The sequence below is a fragment of the Leptosomus discolor genome, chromosome 3 (genome assembly GCF_034619465.1).
Source record: "Leptosomus discolor isolate bLepDis1 chromosome 3, bLepDis1.hap2, whole genome shotgun sequence".
In the NCBI taxonomy this organism is placed as follows: Eukaryota; Metazoa; Chordata; class Aves; order Leptosomiformes; family Leptosomidae; genus Leptosomus; species Leptosomus discolor.
This window is the reverse complement of record NC_141393.1, coordinates 50026708-50044837: the sequence shown is the minus strand read 5'-3', so window position 1 is coordinate 50044837 and position 18130 is coordinate 50026708. Positions and strand designations below refer to the sequence as shown.

The following is an 18130-nucleotide window of genomic DNA, read 5'->3' as shown; positions in this document are numbered from 1 at the left end:
GTCTAGACTCTTCCATTTGCCAGTGTGCTGTCAGCAATTCAAAGGGCAAAGGATGTCACGTTTGCAGAGACAAGGGCGGGGGGAATGGACAGAGCAGCAAATGAGATGAATGTGGAAAGAAATGTTAATTTGTTGAGGAACTCTCCAGAAAACAAATCACTTTCCGCTGTGCTTTTCCTTTGACTTTGCCACCCCAGCACTGTGAACAAATACAAAAGATTTGCCAGGCACACATTAATTCACCAACACTCCTAGTGAAACTAAAAATAGACTGGCCAGTGCCCAGCACTGCCTGTCGGAATGTGAACCTTGTATTAGCTGAAGCGGCCGGTCCCTGTGTTATTTTCTGTTTATTTAGTTAAGTAGCAACCCAGCCTCATGTGGAATGAGTAAATCAAGACATGCAAGCCAAGAGTGAGTTACGTTTTCCCAGAGAAATGGAAAGCTTTTTGATGGTTAAATACAGTGCTGTGCTGGAGCAACACTATATTAAATATTCAGTCAGCCTAAAAGCAGAGGAGTATACCAAAACCAACATTTCTCCTTCTTCCACATCCACATTTAAGGGATGTGGAATACTGTAAGAAATACTATTGCAACTATATTTCAAAACATCCCTGAGTTACTGTATCTACAGAATTACTATTTTAAAATCACAGTCTGCTATTCTAATACTATTGAAAGACCCAAATTTATTCTCCCTTATGTGGGTGGGGTGTCTCTAGCATCTCATTCCTTCCTTCCTTAGTCTCTATCCAAAGAAGCACTCTTCAAAGTACAATATGTCCCAAGTGGGTAAGTGTAAGCATATTCTAAGTGTTTCTCAATATGTAATTTTGTGGAGCTGCCCAGTCACGTGTCGCTGGCATTCAAATTTGTTTCCAACTGCTAAACAGTTTCAAAGGGGAGCTAAAAAGCGCATGGACCAGTTTGCTAAAGCTGCTTCAAGGCAAGCAATTGGGGTAGCTGCTCCTAAGAAACTGCTGCAGTGAAGAGGATGGAAAGTCATCTATTAACAGGGGAGCTGTGCCGTGAAACAGCTCGAGAATGCTGGATACAAACTGGGGTAAAGGCTGTGTGTTATTCTTGGGTATATTTACCACCCGAGTCACAGCAAATTTCACTTGATGTGAGCCAGCACCCTCAGAGTAGGGAACACTTTAGAGTACCTACACACTGTCCCAGGCATGTTTCCAGCACATAACCCAGTGGTAAAAATGTCTTTGAATGCAAATTCGGAGAAGCAGCAGCTAGCTATAGGTTAACTCTGGATATGCCAATACCAAAGACTGAAGAAAAGAGAAGACAACCTGCCTACCACTTCTCTGAATATTCTACAATTCCTTCCCTCATAAAAAAATGCTTCAGGAGGCCTCTGGAAAAGGTCTTCACCTCTAATATGTGTTAGAGGTCTACAGAATTCACAGCAGTTCAATACTTCTTAGATTAAATAGGCCATTTTGCTTAGGATTGCAGCCATGGCATGGAAGTGAGGACAAAAATATAACAGCAAGAAAAATATTCCATAACAGCAAATGTTTAAATGAGGGGTACTCTGATGATGGACTTAACCTTGCACATCATTAATCACACAAGTAGCCTTGGCTGGCTCAGGTCTGTGTGCATTTTTGGAGATACATATATGAATGCAGATGAGCAAAAGCAGATCATATTTATATTTGAATAGCTTTTACAGAGCCAAAATACCACTCTACTGTCAAACACATTATTCCTGTTTAAACCCATGACAGGTCTGAGCACAGACACTAAGTGGCCTGTTTCTGTGAATGTTTCAACTCTGTTTTCTGCCATTTTTAAGTTCACCACATACTCATATTCTGATTCACTGTGAGAACCTCTGAGAGCTCTCCCCAAAAATTGCACAAAGCTTGTTCTGTGGGTAGAGCCTTCCAAGGCCACGTGGCTCAGCTTTGCTACAGAACATTGCTAATAGCATAATGGCATTCACCAGTATCATAAAATTGCTGAATATTAACAAGCACCTTTAAAAACACTTCACAGGGTGATTACTGTGACCATAATTTCTTCTGACAGGGTGAGTCAGCTATACTATCTCAACAAAACACAATCTTGTTAATTCAGATGCCATGTGCTCTAAGAAACATTTCTCTGACATTAGAGAGTTACATGAATTGTTACTCTGCAAAAGAGAGTGAGCTGTATATTCAATGCACTGGTCTACTTCCTGAAATTCTGGTTTATTCTTCATTCAATCCTAACCCCAGCCAAATTCTATTAACCTTATATGGAATTTGATTTGGCAATGAATTCAGGATTTAGCCATTCTCCGAAATATGACATACACTTGAACGATGGCTTTCACTTCATACCAAATGCAACTGATGATCACATTCAAACACTCTCAATTTCTTAGAGTAATGGATTCAGAATTTGTTTATAGCTCATTATCAAGTACCCAATTGTGACATCTGTGATCAGTCTTGGTACCACCTTACTTGAGTAGTCCCATCCACATGAGGAATCCCTCCGACATCAGTGGAGCAGGGTGAATAGTAAGGTGCTACCTACTTTGATTAAGAATGGCATAACTGAGCCCTGTATTTTGTACGTCAGGCACAGATTTAGTGAAGGAACTACCACCCCTGCAACAGTACTGCCTTGCGTTATGTGATGCATTGTGGTCACAACGCAGTGCAGCTCCATCATAAAATGAAGGCTGCACCTGCCCTGGGACAGCTGGTAAAAACACATCATATGCACAAAGAAATCTAAGGTCTTAATGCCAAGTATTAGTTGCACTGAGCTAACAAAATGTCTGGGATCATTTATTGACTTCTGTACATCAACTTGCCCTGGGATCTAAGTTCAGTTTAAAGTACAGCTAGGCACAAAAATACAGTGCTTGTTATTATTAAAACAAATAGAAATCTTTATGGACATTTTCAAAAGACATTTTAGCCATACAGTGCTAAATAGACCAGGTATGCCACAAGAGTCATCAAAACACTTGAAGGTTTACGTGGTGTTATGTTTCTCCTGTATTTGTGACCCTGAGTCCCTGTAGTGAACCGTACTGACACTTTGATCTTCCCATTTTGCAGCATGCACATTCTCTGTGTCTTGAATGAAAGGGGAGGCGGGTGGGAGCACATTGCACTGCATGGAGTATTCTCCAGCTGCATCATTTGAGCAGTGACACAAGGGAGACAGATGGTTATGGATCATCGCTTGGCAAAGACACTACAACGACTTGATGAGCTCTTTGCTAAGTTTCAGTTGAGAAATTAAGTAAGCAGAAATTGTAGATGTTAAATAGATAAAAGAGAAATCTTCTTTAATCATGGTATCTTTTGCCAGAAGATAGCTTCAGGGCTTATTAAAGATGGCGTTAGGAATCTCTTCCCTTAGTTTTCACGTTTCCAAGGCTCTTCTTCAACAACACTGAAGTCTGCAGATTTGCCATTGGTTGCCAGTGTTACCTGCAAGTAATTATCATCAACAACCGACTTAAAGGCCAAGGCACTTTGACAAGAAAAGTTATGAGTTTTATATGGAAGATCAGGATATTTACAGGAATTACATACGCCATGTCTTATGATACGTGCAAAATGTATTTATTCAGAATTCACAACACTCCCAAATAGTGAGACTCCTGTTCATTTATTATACTGACTAGAAAACATCAGCAGTAGAAAAAAAGTTTCAATTTTCTTAGCCTTTGCTGTACATTTTTTTTTAAATAAATATTTCAGATTCTACTCCTTTCTATCTCCTATAGATTTCTCTGGATTATTTCAGATTATGATTTTTTTTTGATGCAGAAAGTCTCATTTTTTCAGTGGAATTCCTTAGCTAAGCAGGACAGCTGATGTAAGGATATGAAAAATACACAAGGCCAGAATACTCATACATATGCATCTATACAAACTCACCTGCAATCACACCACCTTTAAAAAAAAAATGGAGAAGGTAGGCTGTGCAAGTATTGTTCGTCACACCACTATTACTAACAATGTAGTGAAAGATTTTGACTCTAGTCAGACCAAAAATTCATAGTAATGCTATGTTCGCCTCACACAAAGTACAGCAAAACATCACTCTTGCCTGTAATGGTGTGTGCTAGAATTTTTGGGTTTTAAGTATAGTGGATGACCTGTAGTATGTACCAACCCACAGTACACACTGGCCTGTACTCTACCTCCCACAAATCACTATAGATAACCCTGCTGCAAAAAGATAGCTCCAGCTAAATGACTTAAAAAATTTAAAAAGGTAGAAAGTTAATTCAACTTTACAAGTGTGATCTAGATCTTTATAATTGTGAGAGAACCTTTCACTTAATTCTAAATGGATGGCTCACTCTTTCCTAACTTACCTTGTAAGTTAACATCTTCAGCTTCAAATGAAAACTTAAAGACAGAGCTGAAATTCCCCATGCTGGATAAACCGGATGCATGGAAGCATTGGGACATGGAAACATGACAAAATGCACTGATTTTTGAAACAAAGTCAAGCGTTTTCTTAGGTAATTGAAGAGGGGAAACATGCAAATACAGGAATGAACAGCTGATTCAGAAATTAAAATCACAGAGTCATGTGAAACATGATAATAAAAAAATACAAAAATATCATGCAATAACAACCACTCTACCCCCCTATAAAGGTAAACTACTTATTAAAAATATACATTGACCATGCAAAATTAGAAACTATTAGCGTTATACATGGAATATATTACAGAAAGTAAACAGATGGACAGACTAGTAGATTAGCTTTTCTATATGCTGACCAGAGCGGCAATGAGATTTTCAACCCACGAGTGCATTTGACAGGATGTCTCTTCAGATTTCACAGCTGGCTGTTTCAAAGCCCCTAATCCTACACCTTGTTGCTGTTGCTATTCTAACACTTGGGAACTGCAGACCGCTTCAACATGATCCAAACGCTTTGCGAATGTCAGGATCTACTCATAGCTTGTAAAGCAGAGCGTAACATCACATCCTTTTGGCAGCTTGCAGGCAGACACATGGACAAGCAACCTGCTCAAAGTCCGTCCTGTGCTCCATCTGGCAACCTCTGGCTCTTTTCATGAGTTTAAAAGTGCAAAATGAGATTGCAAGCAGAGCAGACCTGAAACAATGAACTAGGATAAACACTTCCAGCTCATAAATCACTGGTCCCAAATTTTAACGAAAGAGTGTGCGTACTTTGACCCACCACATCACTAATCCACGTTTTCAGGGTCAGCTAATGCCTCAACTGAGGGAAACGGTAAGAAAAACTGAAGGAGAGAAGAAAGTGCAGCAAGTATTGCATCAACAGGCTGCTGCTTTCTAGCTTGACTTTGATCTCTGAAAATCCGAGAGACCGGAAGGAGTTAAAATTATCAGTATTCAGCTCTGTGAACCTGATGCAGACCAATATATGGGAGCTGAATTTCTCTTAAACCCACTGAAATTAGCATAGCTTACTTCACTGAAAACAGTTTTACAAAAGTTCCGAAAGAAGTTAACCAAAAAAGTGAGAGTGTGCGTGCACACTTACTTGTAATGAAAAATGCCTTATATCAAATAAGATCTTTCTTTTCAGGGGGTTTCTTTTTTCCTTAAAATTTTTATCTCTTCTCTGTTCTTTCCTTTTTTGAGAAATATAAATTAATGACAAATTTTAATTTTGCATAAGCATCTATTCTCTTTCCATTTCAAATTTTTTTTTCTTTAATTTTTCTCAACGAAAAAGAGTGGGTCAGAAGAGGAAAGGGAGAGCCATATCAGAACAAAACGTTTGTTTTCATTTAAAAAAATAATTTTATTAAAAACTTGAAAGATTCAGGGAAAAACTGAGGATTAGATGAAAGTTTTTTCTTTCCTAAATTCAGTACTACTTTTTCCCCTGATAATTCAGGTTTGGCCTGACATTATCTAGAAGTAAGCATTAGAAAAAAATTATACTCTAAAGAACATTTCCAGCCAGGCTGGTGAGAGGTTGAAGTGGTAGAATAGGACTTATCTTTCCTATATATGCATGGTGATCTGCTAATAGGCTTAGCGTAGGCATTCACAGTTAGATACTGGCTCAGTTGTGGCAACTGGAAGACGCAATAGAATCTTTTTGGGTCAATGGCTAAGGTGGCCTCACTGGCAAATCCACTGTGCCACAGACGGTGTACAGGATCAGATCAGAGTATTAATAAGTAAAAAAAGACTATGAAATGAAAAGTTCCATCTTGTTTCACTCTCTTTCTCTTCCTTTTCAAAAACTCTCTCTTGATTTTAAACTGCCCTGTCCTGGTGGTGGGTGCTTAGGAAACTTTTAACCAGTAACCTCCCCAGCTGTTTTCTCATTCAGCTGGTGGTGTCTCTTAAGCTCACTTTGCTCTGATCAAGACATTATTACTATTAATAGTCCATGTTAGTAACAGCAAGGAATAGAGAGAATACAATGGTTGTGTCTTAATGACTCGGGAACGATGACGGAAGCAAAGCATAAGCATGCTGTATGAGTGCAGGAGCATTCTGGTGATAAAGTGCATTCAACATGTCCATCTCTGAACAGCATATCATGGAAGGCAGTCAGCAAATGACAACACCTGCATCTGAATTGCAGCTATCCTTCATCAGAGTTGGCAGTTAAGTTCTCTGTTGCCATAGAAAATTAAGTAAATGTCCACAGGAGGTGATGCCACATTCTCTGCATCTTGGCATATTCCATAATACGCTGCATCTTGCCTTTTGATATGTAAACAATGTACATGATTTTTTCCCCTCAAACGACAACTTTCAAGAAAAAAACCCATCTTTCGAACTGCTCAAACTCATTCAAAATATCTGGGGTTCATGGACCTTGTTGTCACATTGTTATTTGCAGAACGATTTGAAAAATACATGCAAGTTAAAAAAAAAAGATAAAATAAAGCATGCAGGGCTATATACATGTCTCAATATCCATAAATGTGAAAGGTACCTTGCACTCATCTACTATGACTGAGTTGTGAGCTGCAAAAACACATTGGTTTGAGTTGTTTTCCCTATGATTTTTCATGTCGTCATAGATTGACTGAGTCTTGGTCATTTCAATGTCTTCGTGCCCTTTATGATGGGAATCAATGGTGTCAAGTTCTGCCTTGGAAAGGTGGTAGACAATGCCAGCACCAAAAGAATCCCCCACTACATTGACTGACGTTCTCATTCGGTCCCTACAAAAGAAGCAAAAGGCAGAGGCTGAATGGCATGAGAGGAAGAAATAGTAGGGCATGGCAGCCCTGTTGATGTTACAGTTACTGCATTTATTTCAGAAAGTTTAAGGCATCTTTAGAACGGAAAGGTTGGAGCTTCCAAGGGAAACTGAAAAAGCTTGCTTTCCCAGGTGACTTGTTCAGACAGGAATGATGTACAAACTCCCATGTCCCAGCTGCTCATACTCACAGATTTTGGCAAAGAACTCACGCTAGAGACACAGCCAAACTGCAGAGCTGTGCCTGACTGACATCTCCCCAGCACTGCTTCTGGAGCTGGAGGTTTCAACATCAGGGTGCCAGGCTCACATCATTCCCCTTTGTTTAATCTGAATTTATCAGAGCACTGAACTTAATGCAGCCAGAGAAAACGATTTTGGATCTGATGTGGTGGTCTCGTTTCTGGGATGGATTCACAAATGGCCTCTCCCTTTCTTCTCAGTGAGCAAACTATGGGGGCAGGGGGAAGCCTGAAATATCTCCATAAGGCTCAGGCCATCGAAGTTCCTCTCCTGGCACCATCTTTACATACGGTCATCTGTTAGCATGGCAGCATGCCCATTCACACAACTAGTGGCTGGCATCTCAGCCAACCTAATATAGGTCATGGCCTACAAAATGATGAGCCTGATTGATAGTATTTCAGTAATGAGTGCCCCTCCTTGTAGCAGGGTGCCAGCAGAGGCTCACATGCTTCATTACGAAGAACGTGTTTGTTGGCCCTTCCTGGCCAGGATGCCATTGGACAGACACGTCACCTTTCTCCTGTCTTGTTTTTAGACTGTGGCTCTATCTGTCAGCAGTAAACTCACAGTTGTGGATTTTCCCCAGTTTCAGAATTCTGCCCCAAACCTGCCCAAAATTCTGCAAAGGTGGGAGATGGTCTTACAGAGTACTGCAGGACTACGGGCTCCTGCCGTCTTTCCCATTGCAGGTAGGCTGCATTACACATGCTGAAATAATTTACAATCCAATCTGCCTCTTCATATCTGAACTAAACATAAGACTTCTAAAAACCTTCTGACTGACGGCTGCAGCAACTGAGTCTAGCTTTGTCAAATAGGTCAGAGAAGAAATTACATGGATTAATTCTCAGAGGTATATCCATGAAGACTCACTTACACAAAATGGGCAGGTTGAACAGTGTGGACATTTGCCAAGTGACAGAAAAGCCAGCATGTAAGACCTCATTTTCCATGACAGTGATTAATTTGAAAACACCTTTTCTAGTATTTCTAGTACTAGATTTGTGTAACACCTCCTTTTCCTGTAGGACACTGAGATAAAACCCCTAGATATATAAATCCCAAACTGATAAACATTCATTACATGTGCCTGTTCATGGCCATGTAAACTTCTGAGCCCTTTTTGACATCTTTGCTCTAAATCTGAAAATTTGCCTTTCTCAGCTGTGGAACCACATTCCCTTTCAAGTTTCTCCTCTCCCGCTCTATACTATCACGCTTAGATATTCGGGGTTCGTGGTGTAATATCTTAGTGAAGCACTTAATTTTTTCTTTGTCATAAAAAGAATACCTAGAAGGAAAAAACCCCTCCACCCTTCCAAATAATCCCCCTGAAACACAAAAACCAAACAACAACCCATAGGAGAAAAGCATCCTTCCAGTGGTGCTTTATACAGTTCTCATCCTGTGCCTGTGAAGCATGTTTTAAACCTGGTCAGAATGGCAGAATAGGAAAATACAACTTTCCAAGTATAGTTTTTAATTAAGACTATCAAATACACTGAACCTGGCAACATAGCTCCACAAAAAGATCACCTACTTAATTTTTTTTGTATGAGTAGCATTAAATTTTGAAAGGATTCATTAACGCCAGACGATGGAGGGATAGTATAGGATGCCAAAAAAACAAGGTGGAGAGAATATATAAATATAATTGAGGCACAATTCAAATTCTTCAAATGTGAGGAGAGGCTCCAGCCCATATGCATGTGTGCAGCGACACAAACCACGCACTGATGCAGAACATGCCGTACTGCATGAACCGAAGTGAACAAGCTCCTTACAACAGAAAGGACAGTCTCAGCCACCAGGAATCAACTGCAAAGTGCCACTGACCTCTTTTGGAACCAACCAATCAATTCCAGCTATGCTGGAAGGATGTAAACAAAATCAGTCTAGGAAAGTTCCAGTCTAGTAAATGACTGCCCCAACACAGCCACTTCTGCCTTGTCCATAACAGCTTCTGAGAGGGATAAGGGGACTAAAAGTCAAAGTTCTCTCTGAAAAGCCAACTCAGCATCTGGTAAGAATGGGCTTTAGAATAACTGGGAAGTAATTCTTTAAATCCTGATAAGGGTTATTGCCTAATTTCCTCAAACTGGCATAATTCAGAAGAACTGGAAGATTAACAATGTAGATGAAAGGAACAGAAATGAGAAGAACCGAATCAAGCCCCCTTGTTATTAATGTCATAGTATCTATACAGCATGCTAGCATGCAAAAAAGTTACTTCTGTTCCCTGAAGCTTGAAAACCCGGTATATCAAACTTACTAGATTTTAGAAGGGAGATTAAAATCTTAGCACACCTGCTAAGTCAAAACCAGGTGAGAAGTTTAACTTGCCTTACTTCTTTGTAATTATAGGAAAGAGCTCCTGTTTCCTATCGTTTAATTCAATTTACATAAGGCCCTGTTCGTAACATCCAGATATCAACTGGGTCTGAATATTCTGAATTTAGATCTAAGCCAAGGAACAGAGTCAGAACTCAACCTTTTTCTGAGTTACTGAATGAAGGTTTAATCACTGGATCAGCCGTCCAAGCCCATTTTCTCTAATTCCTCTCTCCTTACTGCAAAATACCACTGTATTTGAGGTTGTGCTACGATACTTGCTAAGCTTGTCAGTCTTACATCTGGAAAGTAGCCAGCTCCGGGCTAGAGCAAAAGAAGCTGGTTTTATTCCAGCTGTTGGCACATAAGTACTGTCATATTAAATGTCACTGCTGTGTTGTGCTTAATTTTAAACTGAGAAACTATGAGAGTTGTGAAATCTTGGGAAACTTGTCTGGTGAAAGGGCCCATACTGTGTACGTATGTGTGGGAGGGGGAAAGGTTGAGCAACCTAATCTCTAGATATTGGAGAGGCTTGAGAAGAAATTGATACAGAAATCTTTTGGCTCTAAGTCAAAAGAGAGAACGCGAAGTTTAAGGACAATCAAAAGTCAGTTTTGTGTTACACCATGACCAAATCATGCAAAACTGGTTTTGGTAAGACCACAGTTTCAGATAATGGTAGTATAGTAAAATGTTCTGGTATTTTCTTTCATCAGAAATATTGAAAAACTCATAGAGCAGGACATTTTTGAAAAGCTTTCATTATCTGGAATTGAAATGTTATAAAAGAGCTATTCCAAACATTTCTACATGGCTGGTTGCATTTACACACTGGTTCCAGAAAAGTGGCTGGAATTGGGTCTTCAATATTCTATTAGCCTTCTCTTCTACATTCTGTTAGAAATACTGCTGTAATGTCATTTGACGGTCTAAAGAAATGGAAGAAGACAATGTTTGTAAGTAAAGAAAATATCTTTTTATGACCTTTCATTTCACATATTCTTTAGGTCTGGTTTGTGTGCCCAAAAGCTTGCTCGAAAGTTGGCTTGTGTGCCTTTTCTTAACATCAGCAATGTCAGCAGCATTGTTTTCCATATCTCATTAGATCATTGTGGCTCCCACAACATAACCACAGGAAGATGGAAAATAAAGCCAGTAGCTGTTGAACATAACGTTAATTAGCACAATACTTCCACCAGCAAACTTTGTCTTAACTTTGCAGCGCTAGTGGCATGACGAGGAGCTTTTCATCTTTTTTATCTCTTTTCCCTTTTCCCTCTACCTTTCAGTTCTGAATCACGCTGCAGTTGCACCACTGATTTTTAGGCCAGAAGGATCCAAACTCAGGCTGAACAGTTCTTTTGCCTGGCATTTATTTTGGAAAGATTCCTTGAAATATTTCTTTCAGAAGTACTATCCCTCCTATACTTACGTTAATCACTGCTACAGCTCCACAGTGCAGATGTTTTGTTTCCTAAGCAGGCTTGGGTGAGCCAGCAGTAACAACACTGCTGACGCTGAGCCTGCAATGTGACACCTACTTGTGGGTCAGAGCTGCTGGTAAACTTACAGCTCTGAGGTTTGCTAGAATGGGCAGAGCTTCTCAGTCCACAGGAATATTTTTAAATGACATTTCCCTAAAAAACAAACAAACCACAGGCTCCTTTTGCACATCCTCCTACCAGCTGCAGAAACCTACCTATTCGCCTTACTTTGAAAGGCAGCAAAACCATATATTTAAAATGATTATGCACCTCCCTTTTGCTCACCTCCTCCCAACTGCATACTCCTATGCTGCTTTCCTGTTTTCAACTATGACCTCATGAATATAATAAACCTACAGAATATCACATTTTTCCCTATGCCAGCTGTATTGACTGCTGAACCCTGTCTCATTTCACCATTCTGAGTCACGATATCATGACATTCAGTTATATAGTCATCTTTTACCTTTGCCTTCCCAAGCTGTAAATTCCTCTTTCATTTTTCTCTGAAGCAGAAATTGGAGCTGTGTGCTATTCTTCACAACTCTTAGTGACAAAATAGGTAATAACAGATAAGAGTATAGCAGTAGATCCAAAATACATGCCAGAGGATTGACCAAGTTCTTGAATTCTTCTCAATAAGCCAATAGATGATGACAGAAAACTAATTTTCTATTTTATCTTTGCATTCTCAACTCTGCTATTCCTTCTTGCATACTAGTATCGGGGACTGAAAGCTACCACAAGCAGGCAGCCACGGGTGCTAGTGCAGGAGGAAATCCACAAGTAGTATGGAGTGGTACTTGTATCTCCTCTTCTGGGCACCACAGCTGGCACAACAGAAACACACGTCTTTACTATGTAAAAGAATATGAGGGGAGAGATGACTGTTGATCAGAATATACTGTGCTGCAGCAGTATAGGGCAACATAAAAGCCTCTAGAGGCCATTACAACTTAGGGGACTACTGAGTCCCCGTCAGCTCTGTGCAGGTGACAGAAGAGTATCCACATTGTGAAATGACAACATGAGAAAGGATGTGGCTTGGCATATGCTCTGTCTATATTTACAGCTTTTGTATTCAAATGCTGAAGAACAAAAGCCTTGGAAAAGTATCTGTGGGTCAGCTGTTTCTTGTTGGAGGACCTGCAATGGCACTGACAGACTTTGATCTCAAGTCCTTGAAAATGAAAGTCAGTCCTTCCAGTTTGAGGGTTCCAGTAAAATCAAACTAGGGAATAACTTTCTCTCTTTTGCTTTGCTTTCTTACTTGTCTTTGATTTATATCCTGCTCTAGAATAGTTTCTTTCTTAACAGGATTTTACTTTCTTACATACAAAAAGAAATAGACCTTCCCCACTACAAGCATAAAACATTTGATGCTACAAATGCCCAAATCATCCTGTAACTTGCTGAAAGCATCCTGATGGAACCCGCATTTTCAGCATTTGTCCTTAATTTTAGACCAGAGCTATAAGAAGCATAAATATGAAAGCAAATATCAGAAAACTGCTCTTGATGTATGTCTGTGATGGAGAGGCATCATTAAAAAGAAGAAAATATACAAGCATGAGCGCCAGGATCCTACGAGAAGATCCTTGGCTCATAGAAACTGACTTCAGTAGCTCTATGACAATTTGTACCAGCTGAGAAGCTGCTTTCAGTGTCTCCTATTTCATCAAATGGCCTATTTCCACCTTTGCTTCATCTGTAGAGGACAGTCTTACAGTTCTTTAAGATCAACAGCTGAAAAGCACTACAGACAAGCATTTCTTCACTATTGTTTCTGCACTGAGCAGTGGAGTCAGCACAACTTACAAAAGCCAGTCAACAGCAACAAGCAAACTGATGTCCTGGGTAGGGAGACCCACTGCAGTAAGGATCAGCAGCATAGTGACAAGTCCCGCGCTGGGAATACTGGCAGCTCCAACACTTGCAAGGGTGGCGGTCAAACTGCAAAAACAAAAATCAAATGGAGGTAGCAGGAAGATGAATGTACATTTTCATGCATACTCACGTGATGATTAGGAAGGCCTTACTTTTAATGAGTTCTTCCCAGAAAATGAATGACTATATGATAAAACATGGTAAGCACAGGCCACAGTTTTCACGCTTGTGTTTCTCCAAAAATATTTATTAGGGGTGGCCAGATCTATAGTTTTTTTTCCATGAAAGGTGTAAGAGAGTTGTCTGAGAGATCTAAGCTCTGTAAGTTGGTTATGGCATTCAAATCTTTGGCCTGGTGTTGTTTTCTGAGCGCTGCCAACACATCCAGGTTTTGAATCCTGAGATCTGATCATTCAGACTTCCTGAAGTTTGGTGGCTACAGGTTGAATTTTTAGGGTGTTTCATTTCTGTTTATTTAAAGACTGAATTGTGAGATAATGGCTGAAAGAAAGTGGTTATTATCAAGCACAGAAGAGTAAAAATCTTGGTATCCAAAACTCCCACAGTACAAGCCAGTGGTGAAACAAGCCTAGATACAAATCACACTAGACAAAAAAGTAAAATTCATCTGATTGTTTCATAAATCCAAACCTGTCTCTGTTTTTGCCTCTCTTATTTTTTGATGAAGACCAGTACAGTGAATGTCTGTGCTCCAAATGTTTGTAAAAATACAACACAGACCATAACAATCATCAACATCCTTGGGCAATCCTATGAAGAACGGAAAATAAATTTGTCAGAGAACAAGTCAAGGGGAGAAAAACAGGGAAGGGAAAGAGAGGGAGAGGGAGGGAAAGGCAAAAGGAACAAGGAAAAAGGAATGAAAAACTTATCTCTTTTTAAACACAGAGATGAGTAACATGGTTGTACTTCTGTGGGTGTACCCGACAAATCTGAAAGTGCCTCCAACAACCAAAGGTCTCTGTGGGGGAAATTCTCATCTGTTAGCCACAGAGCTAATCTGTGAGGATGTTTAGAGCTGGCAGACGGCTGGGTCTGACCCAGACAATCCAGGTCGCAGCGTGTTTGTCAGGTGTCTGGGTTAGAGTGCAACCTGGCCTACCGAACACCCAGATAGGTCCAGCAGGTATGCAGGCAGGATGCTCTGCTCTACCATCAGGCTCTGCGTATGGTGCCAGCTCCTCAGGCACTTCCAGCCTTGACTGGTAAGGGATTGCTTCCACATTCTGTGAGGAAATACTCCTGCCAGCCTTCCCACAGCAGCACTCACAGGTCTGGAGGGGAACAAATGTTCAGGTCTAAACAGAGTCCGGTTTTGCTACCATTTCCAAGATCACCCTCACCCAAAGACAGGAAATCAGAGGCTCTACATGACCAGTATGAAGTAACTAGGGCTGGGTCTTTGTGAGTTTATGGCTGCGTCATTTCAATATGCTAAATTTAATCTAAACCTAGTATTAGGTACCACAAACTGGATTAAGTTGACAGACACAACTTAATAACCTTTCATTCATTTGTATTGCCACCTCAAGAGATGGTTCTTGTCATATCGTTGTAGCAAAAATGCTATGCTGCGTGAAGAGGAGAACCAATGGTTTTCTAACAGATAGCCCGAAGTTGCCACCTGCTTAATGAATGTGAGTCACAAAGCTGGCTACACCAGCCCTGAAATGGTGAGATCAGGAAGAGCTAATGGGTCAGTTCCCCAGAGGAGAAGAATAGGAGTAACATGGGTTCAAGCCTACCAAATTCCTTAGACAACAGCTGATTCCTGACTTGAATTTCCCTGGTCCCAACTGAGTTTAATATGTGGCATCTCTGAAATGACTGCTTTGCAGTCTTAGCAACAAATATGCATCATGGAAGTCTAGCAACTGCCTTCATTAGAAGCAGGCCTGAACCTTTTACAAACGTTGGCTTTGCTATTTCAGGGGATGGGGGAGGAAGTAAAGAAATGGAAAATGTGGAACTAGTGTAGCTGGGCAAGAAATATAGACATCCCTTTGCAGGAATATCTTTAGTGTTAAAAATGGGTTTAATAAAAGAATGGTGGGTGGGTGAAAACTACAGGAAGAAGGCAAACTTGGCAGCCTTCATTTGTGGTTTCCATTTTGACCACTCAAAATGTCAGGCCTGGTGTCTTCATCAAGTTTTCCATTGTAAATGAACTTCAGCTGCAGCAGTCATAACTTCGCCATTGTTTTTTATTAGTCACCCTACCTAATAGGTCTTAAAACTCCATTACAGTAGACAGTCTTCAATCACTCTTATCTATTTTTAATGGGTACTTTCCTTTGTCCTTCCAGATATCCAGCTTAGTCCTAGATATGACAATTTGATAAGAAAAGACTAGAGCTAATATTTGCTAGGTTAGAGATAAAAAAGTCTGGGAGTATCAAGACCATGCTGCAGGCAATCTCCATCTCAGGCTGGGCTATTCTCAGTCAATTTTGTTTGCTGTTCACCAAAGTCACAAAGTCACAGTCACACATAAATACATGGATACATTTTTTTTAGGTACACTTTTTTCTTCCCATGTGTATAAACATAACATTCTAGAATGTTAATGCCCCATATATCACTCGTAGCATCCCTCTGTACTAAAAAAGACATTGCATTGGACAGAGAATGCTGTATTTTACATTGAATTGTCAACTGCAAAACTGTGTAAAACACCACCAGCACGTGCTAAGGCTGCAAATAACAGAGAATGCACGTCACCAGAGAACCAGGACATATATGACCTTCCTTTGCATATCATTATTAGAAATCCATAGATTTCACAGTGAATCCCACAGCTACTGAGAAGACATCCAACCCAAAGCTTCACATTTGACAGTCTGTAGAAACAAAGCCTACAAGTATTTTGAACTGACCTCACAGTAACTATCTGGCCTCCATCCAGCTCAATTCCATTCATCTGTGCTATGAAGATGGCAGCCACAGCTTCATAAAGGGCAGTTCCATCCATGTTAATAGTTGCTCCAACAGGAAGAACAAACCTTGTTACACGCTTATCAATGCCTAGATTTTCTTCAAGACACCGGAATGTGACAGGTAACGTTCCAGCACTTGAAGGAGAGAAAGCAAAAATGTAGAGAAGACATAATTACAACCTAATATATACACATAAGAAGCAAAGTCAGAAATTCTGCTATCAGGGTTTATATTTTCTACTTCCACTTTCTTCTGTGATTCGAGCCTTTTTCAGCCATTGTAAAAATTAAGTCTACATTTAGCTGGAGGTGTGACTGAGGCCAAGACATGAACATGACTTGAAGTTGTGATGAGAGCCTGAGAGCGTGTAGATGAATTTTTCAGACTCATTTATGAATTCTTTCTTGCATTTTGTTCAAAAAGACACATTCCAGATGTTTTCTGATGGACCAAACTATGAGTGTAGGGGCAAATCATAAATTTCCTTGATTGTGAATTTGCTCTGAATGGATAAATCAGCATTGCATTAAGGAATGAAAAAGCCAGGCAAAAAGATAGAACCCACAGAGTTCCCAGACACTGGAGGACAGGAAAGGGTATGAAACACAGCTAGAGGATAGGAAAAGATGTGAAAGATGGCTGGAAGAGAGGAACAGCTCCTTACACAGGTCCACAGTGTCTTGCCTTTGTGGGAATAGTTCAGGCTATAGTTCAGAACACCTTCATCAGAAGAATACTGCTGAAAATAGAACATACTCTTTTTCCCTGTAGATGCAAATATCTTCTTTTCCCTAGCAGGCCTTAGGCAAAGGACTTGCTGCAACAAGCATGAAACCCACCACAGGAATATGTTTTGATTCCTTATTTTCCTGTATTACCTCTGAGCTCAAGCCCACCACTAAATGAAGTTGGTTGTTGCCTAAGAAGCTGTTCTATAAAGAAAGCTGACCTGGGGAAATTCCTTTTAATTGGTGGTTCATACAGAAGCAGCTGGAGCACATCTGTTGTTGTTTATTTGCTTTTCTTCAGTTTTAGTTAGCAGAATTTCTCAGAGGTCTTCACTATTGTATCCCACTAATTCTGGTGTCATTGCCCCTACAAAAATACTAATTTGCTCTTCCCATTTTACAGATAATTAAACCATGGAAAAGAGAGATTAAGGAATGCTTGAGACACCTAACTGTAAAAATGTAGTGTCATAATAAACATCCTAGATTATCTGGAACAAGCACATGAGGCTGACCTATCTGTCATGGGATCTACGGAAAACCCGAACCCTTCTGGACTGGCAGACACCTGAGTCACTTCCTAAATGATTCCTCTTGTCCATCTATGGAAAAATGAGTCAGAAGAGACGAGCTTCTAGATCCGCACCTTGTGCTCAAATGACTGGACCATTCTTTATTCACAGAGGCTATTTTTTTTAACAGATGTTGATAAGCCAGATACATGGTACCAATCATCTGTGTTCTAGCATCTTTCCAAATACATTTGTATTTATGATTTATTTTACTGTTTTTAATCAAAGGAAATCAAATGCTTAATATTCTGTGGGTTTAGCCAAATCAGAGAGAATTCATACTTCTGAAAACAATGTAGTGTATTCTCTTGTAAACTGCTCCAGCAGCTATTTTACAGCAGAGAACACAAAATATCTAGTGAGTCATTAACCAATAACCACTAGCCAGTTTTCAAGTCAGTTCCAGGATCACTTTGCCTCCTACAGCAAAGATATTCCTAAACCTTATTAAAAAAAAATAAAAAAAATAGAAAATGTATTTCACTGACACACATTGAAACTTGGTCAGATAGGGTTCTTTTTCTTCAAAAATACAAGTCCAGCCTTACCTTTGCTGTTACAAATCAGATCATCAGCACAAGGTGTGTACCAGCCATGGCCTGCCATTGCTGCCATGAGCCTCAGCAAGTCAGCAGGCAGGGACTACGCAAATACGTTCCCCCTCCAGTTCTGCCATCAGGAGCAAGGAGAGGTGGGCAGGCCATGG

At 40.1% G+C, this 18130-nt stretch overlaps 1 protein-coding gene across 1 annotated transcript in view; it reads right to left on the bottom strand.

Moving 5' to 3' along the window:
- Nucleotides 1-3386: 3386 nt before the first annotated feature.
- The window catches only part of SLC1A2 (solute carrier family 1 member 2), a 28460-nt gene continuing 13716 nt past the window's right edge, over nt 3387-18130 (bottom strand). Inside the window, exons 7-10 of the mRNA XM_009957699.2 lie at nt 16064-16258; nt 13098-13232; nt 6946-7177; nt 3387-3461 (exon numbers count right to left, since the gene is read on the bottom strand). Coding sequence (XP_009956001.1) covers nt 3387-3461; nt 6946-7177; nt 13098-13232; nt 16064-16258 — 637 coding nt within the window. The remainder of the gene's footprint in view (nt 3462-6945; nt 7178-13097; nt 13233-16063; nt 16259-18130) is intronic.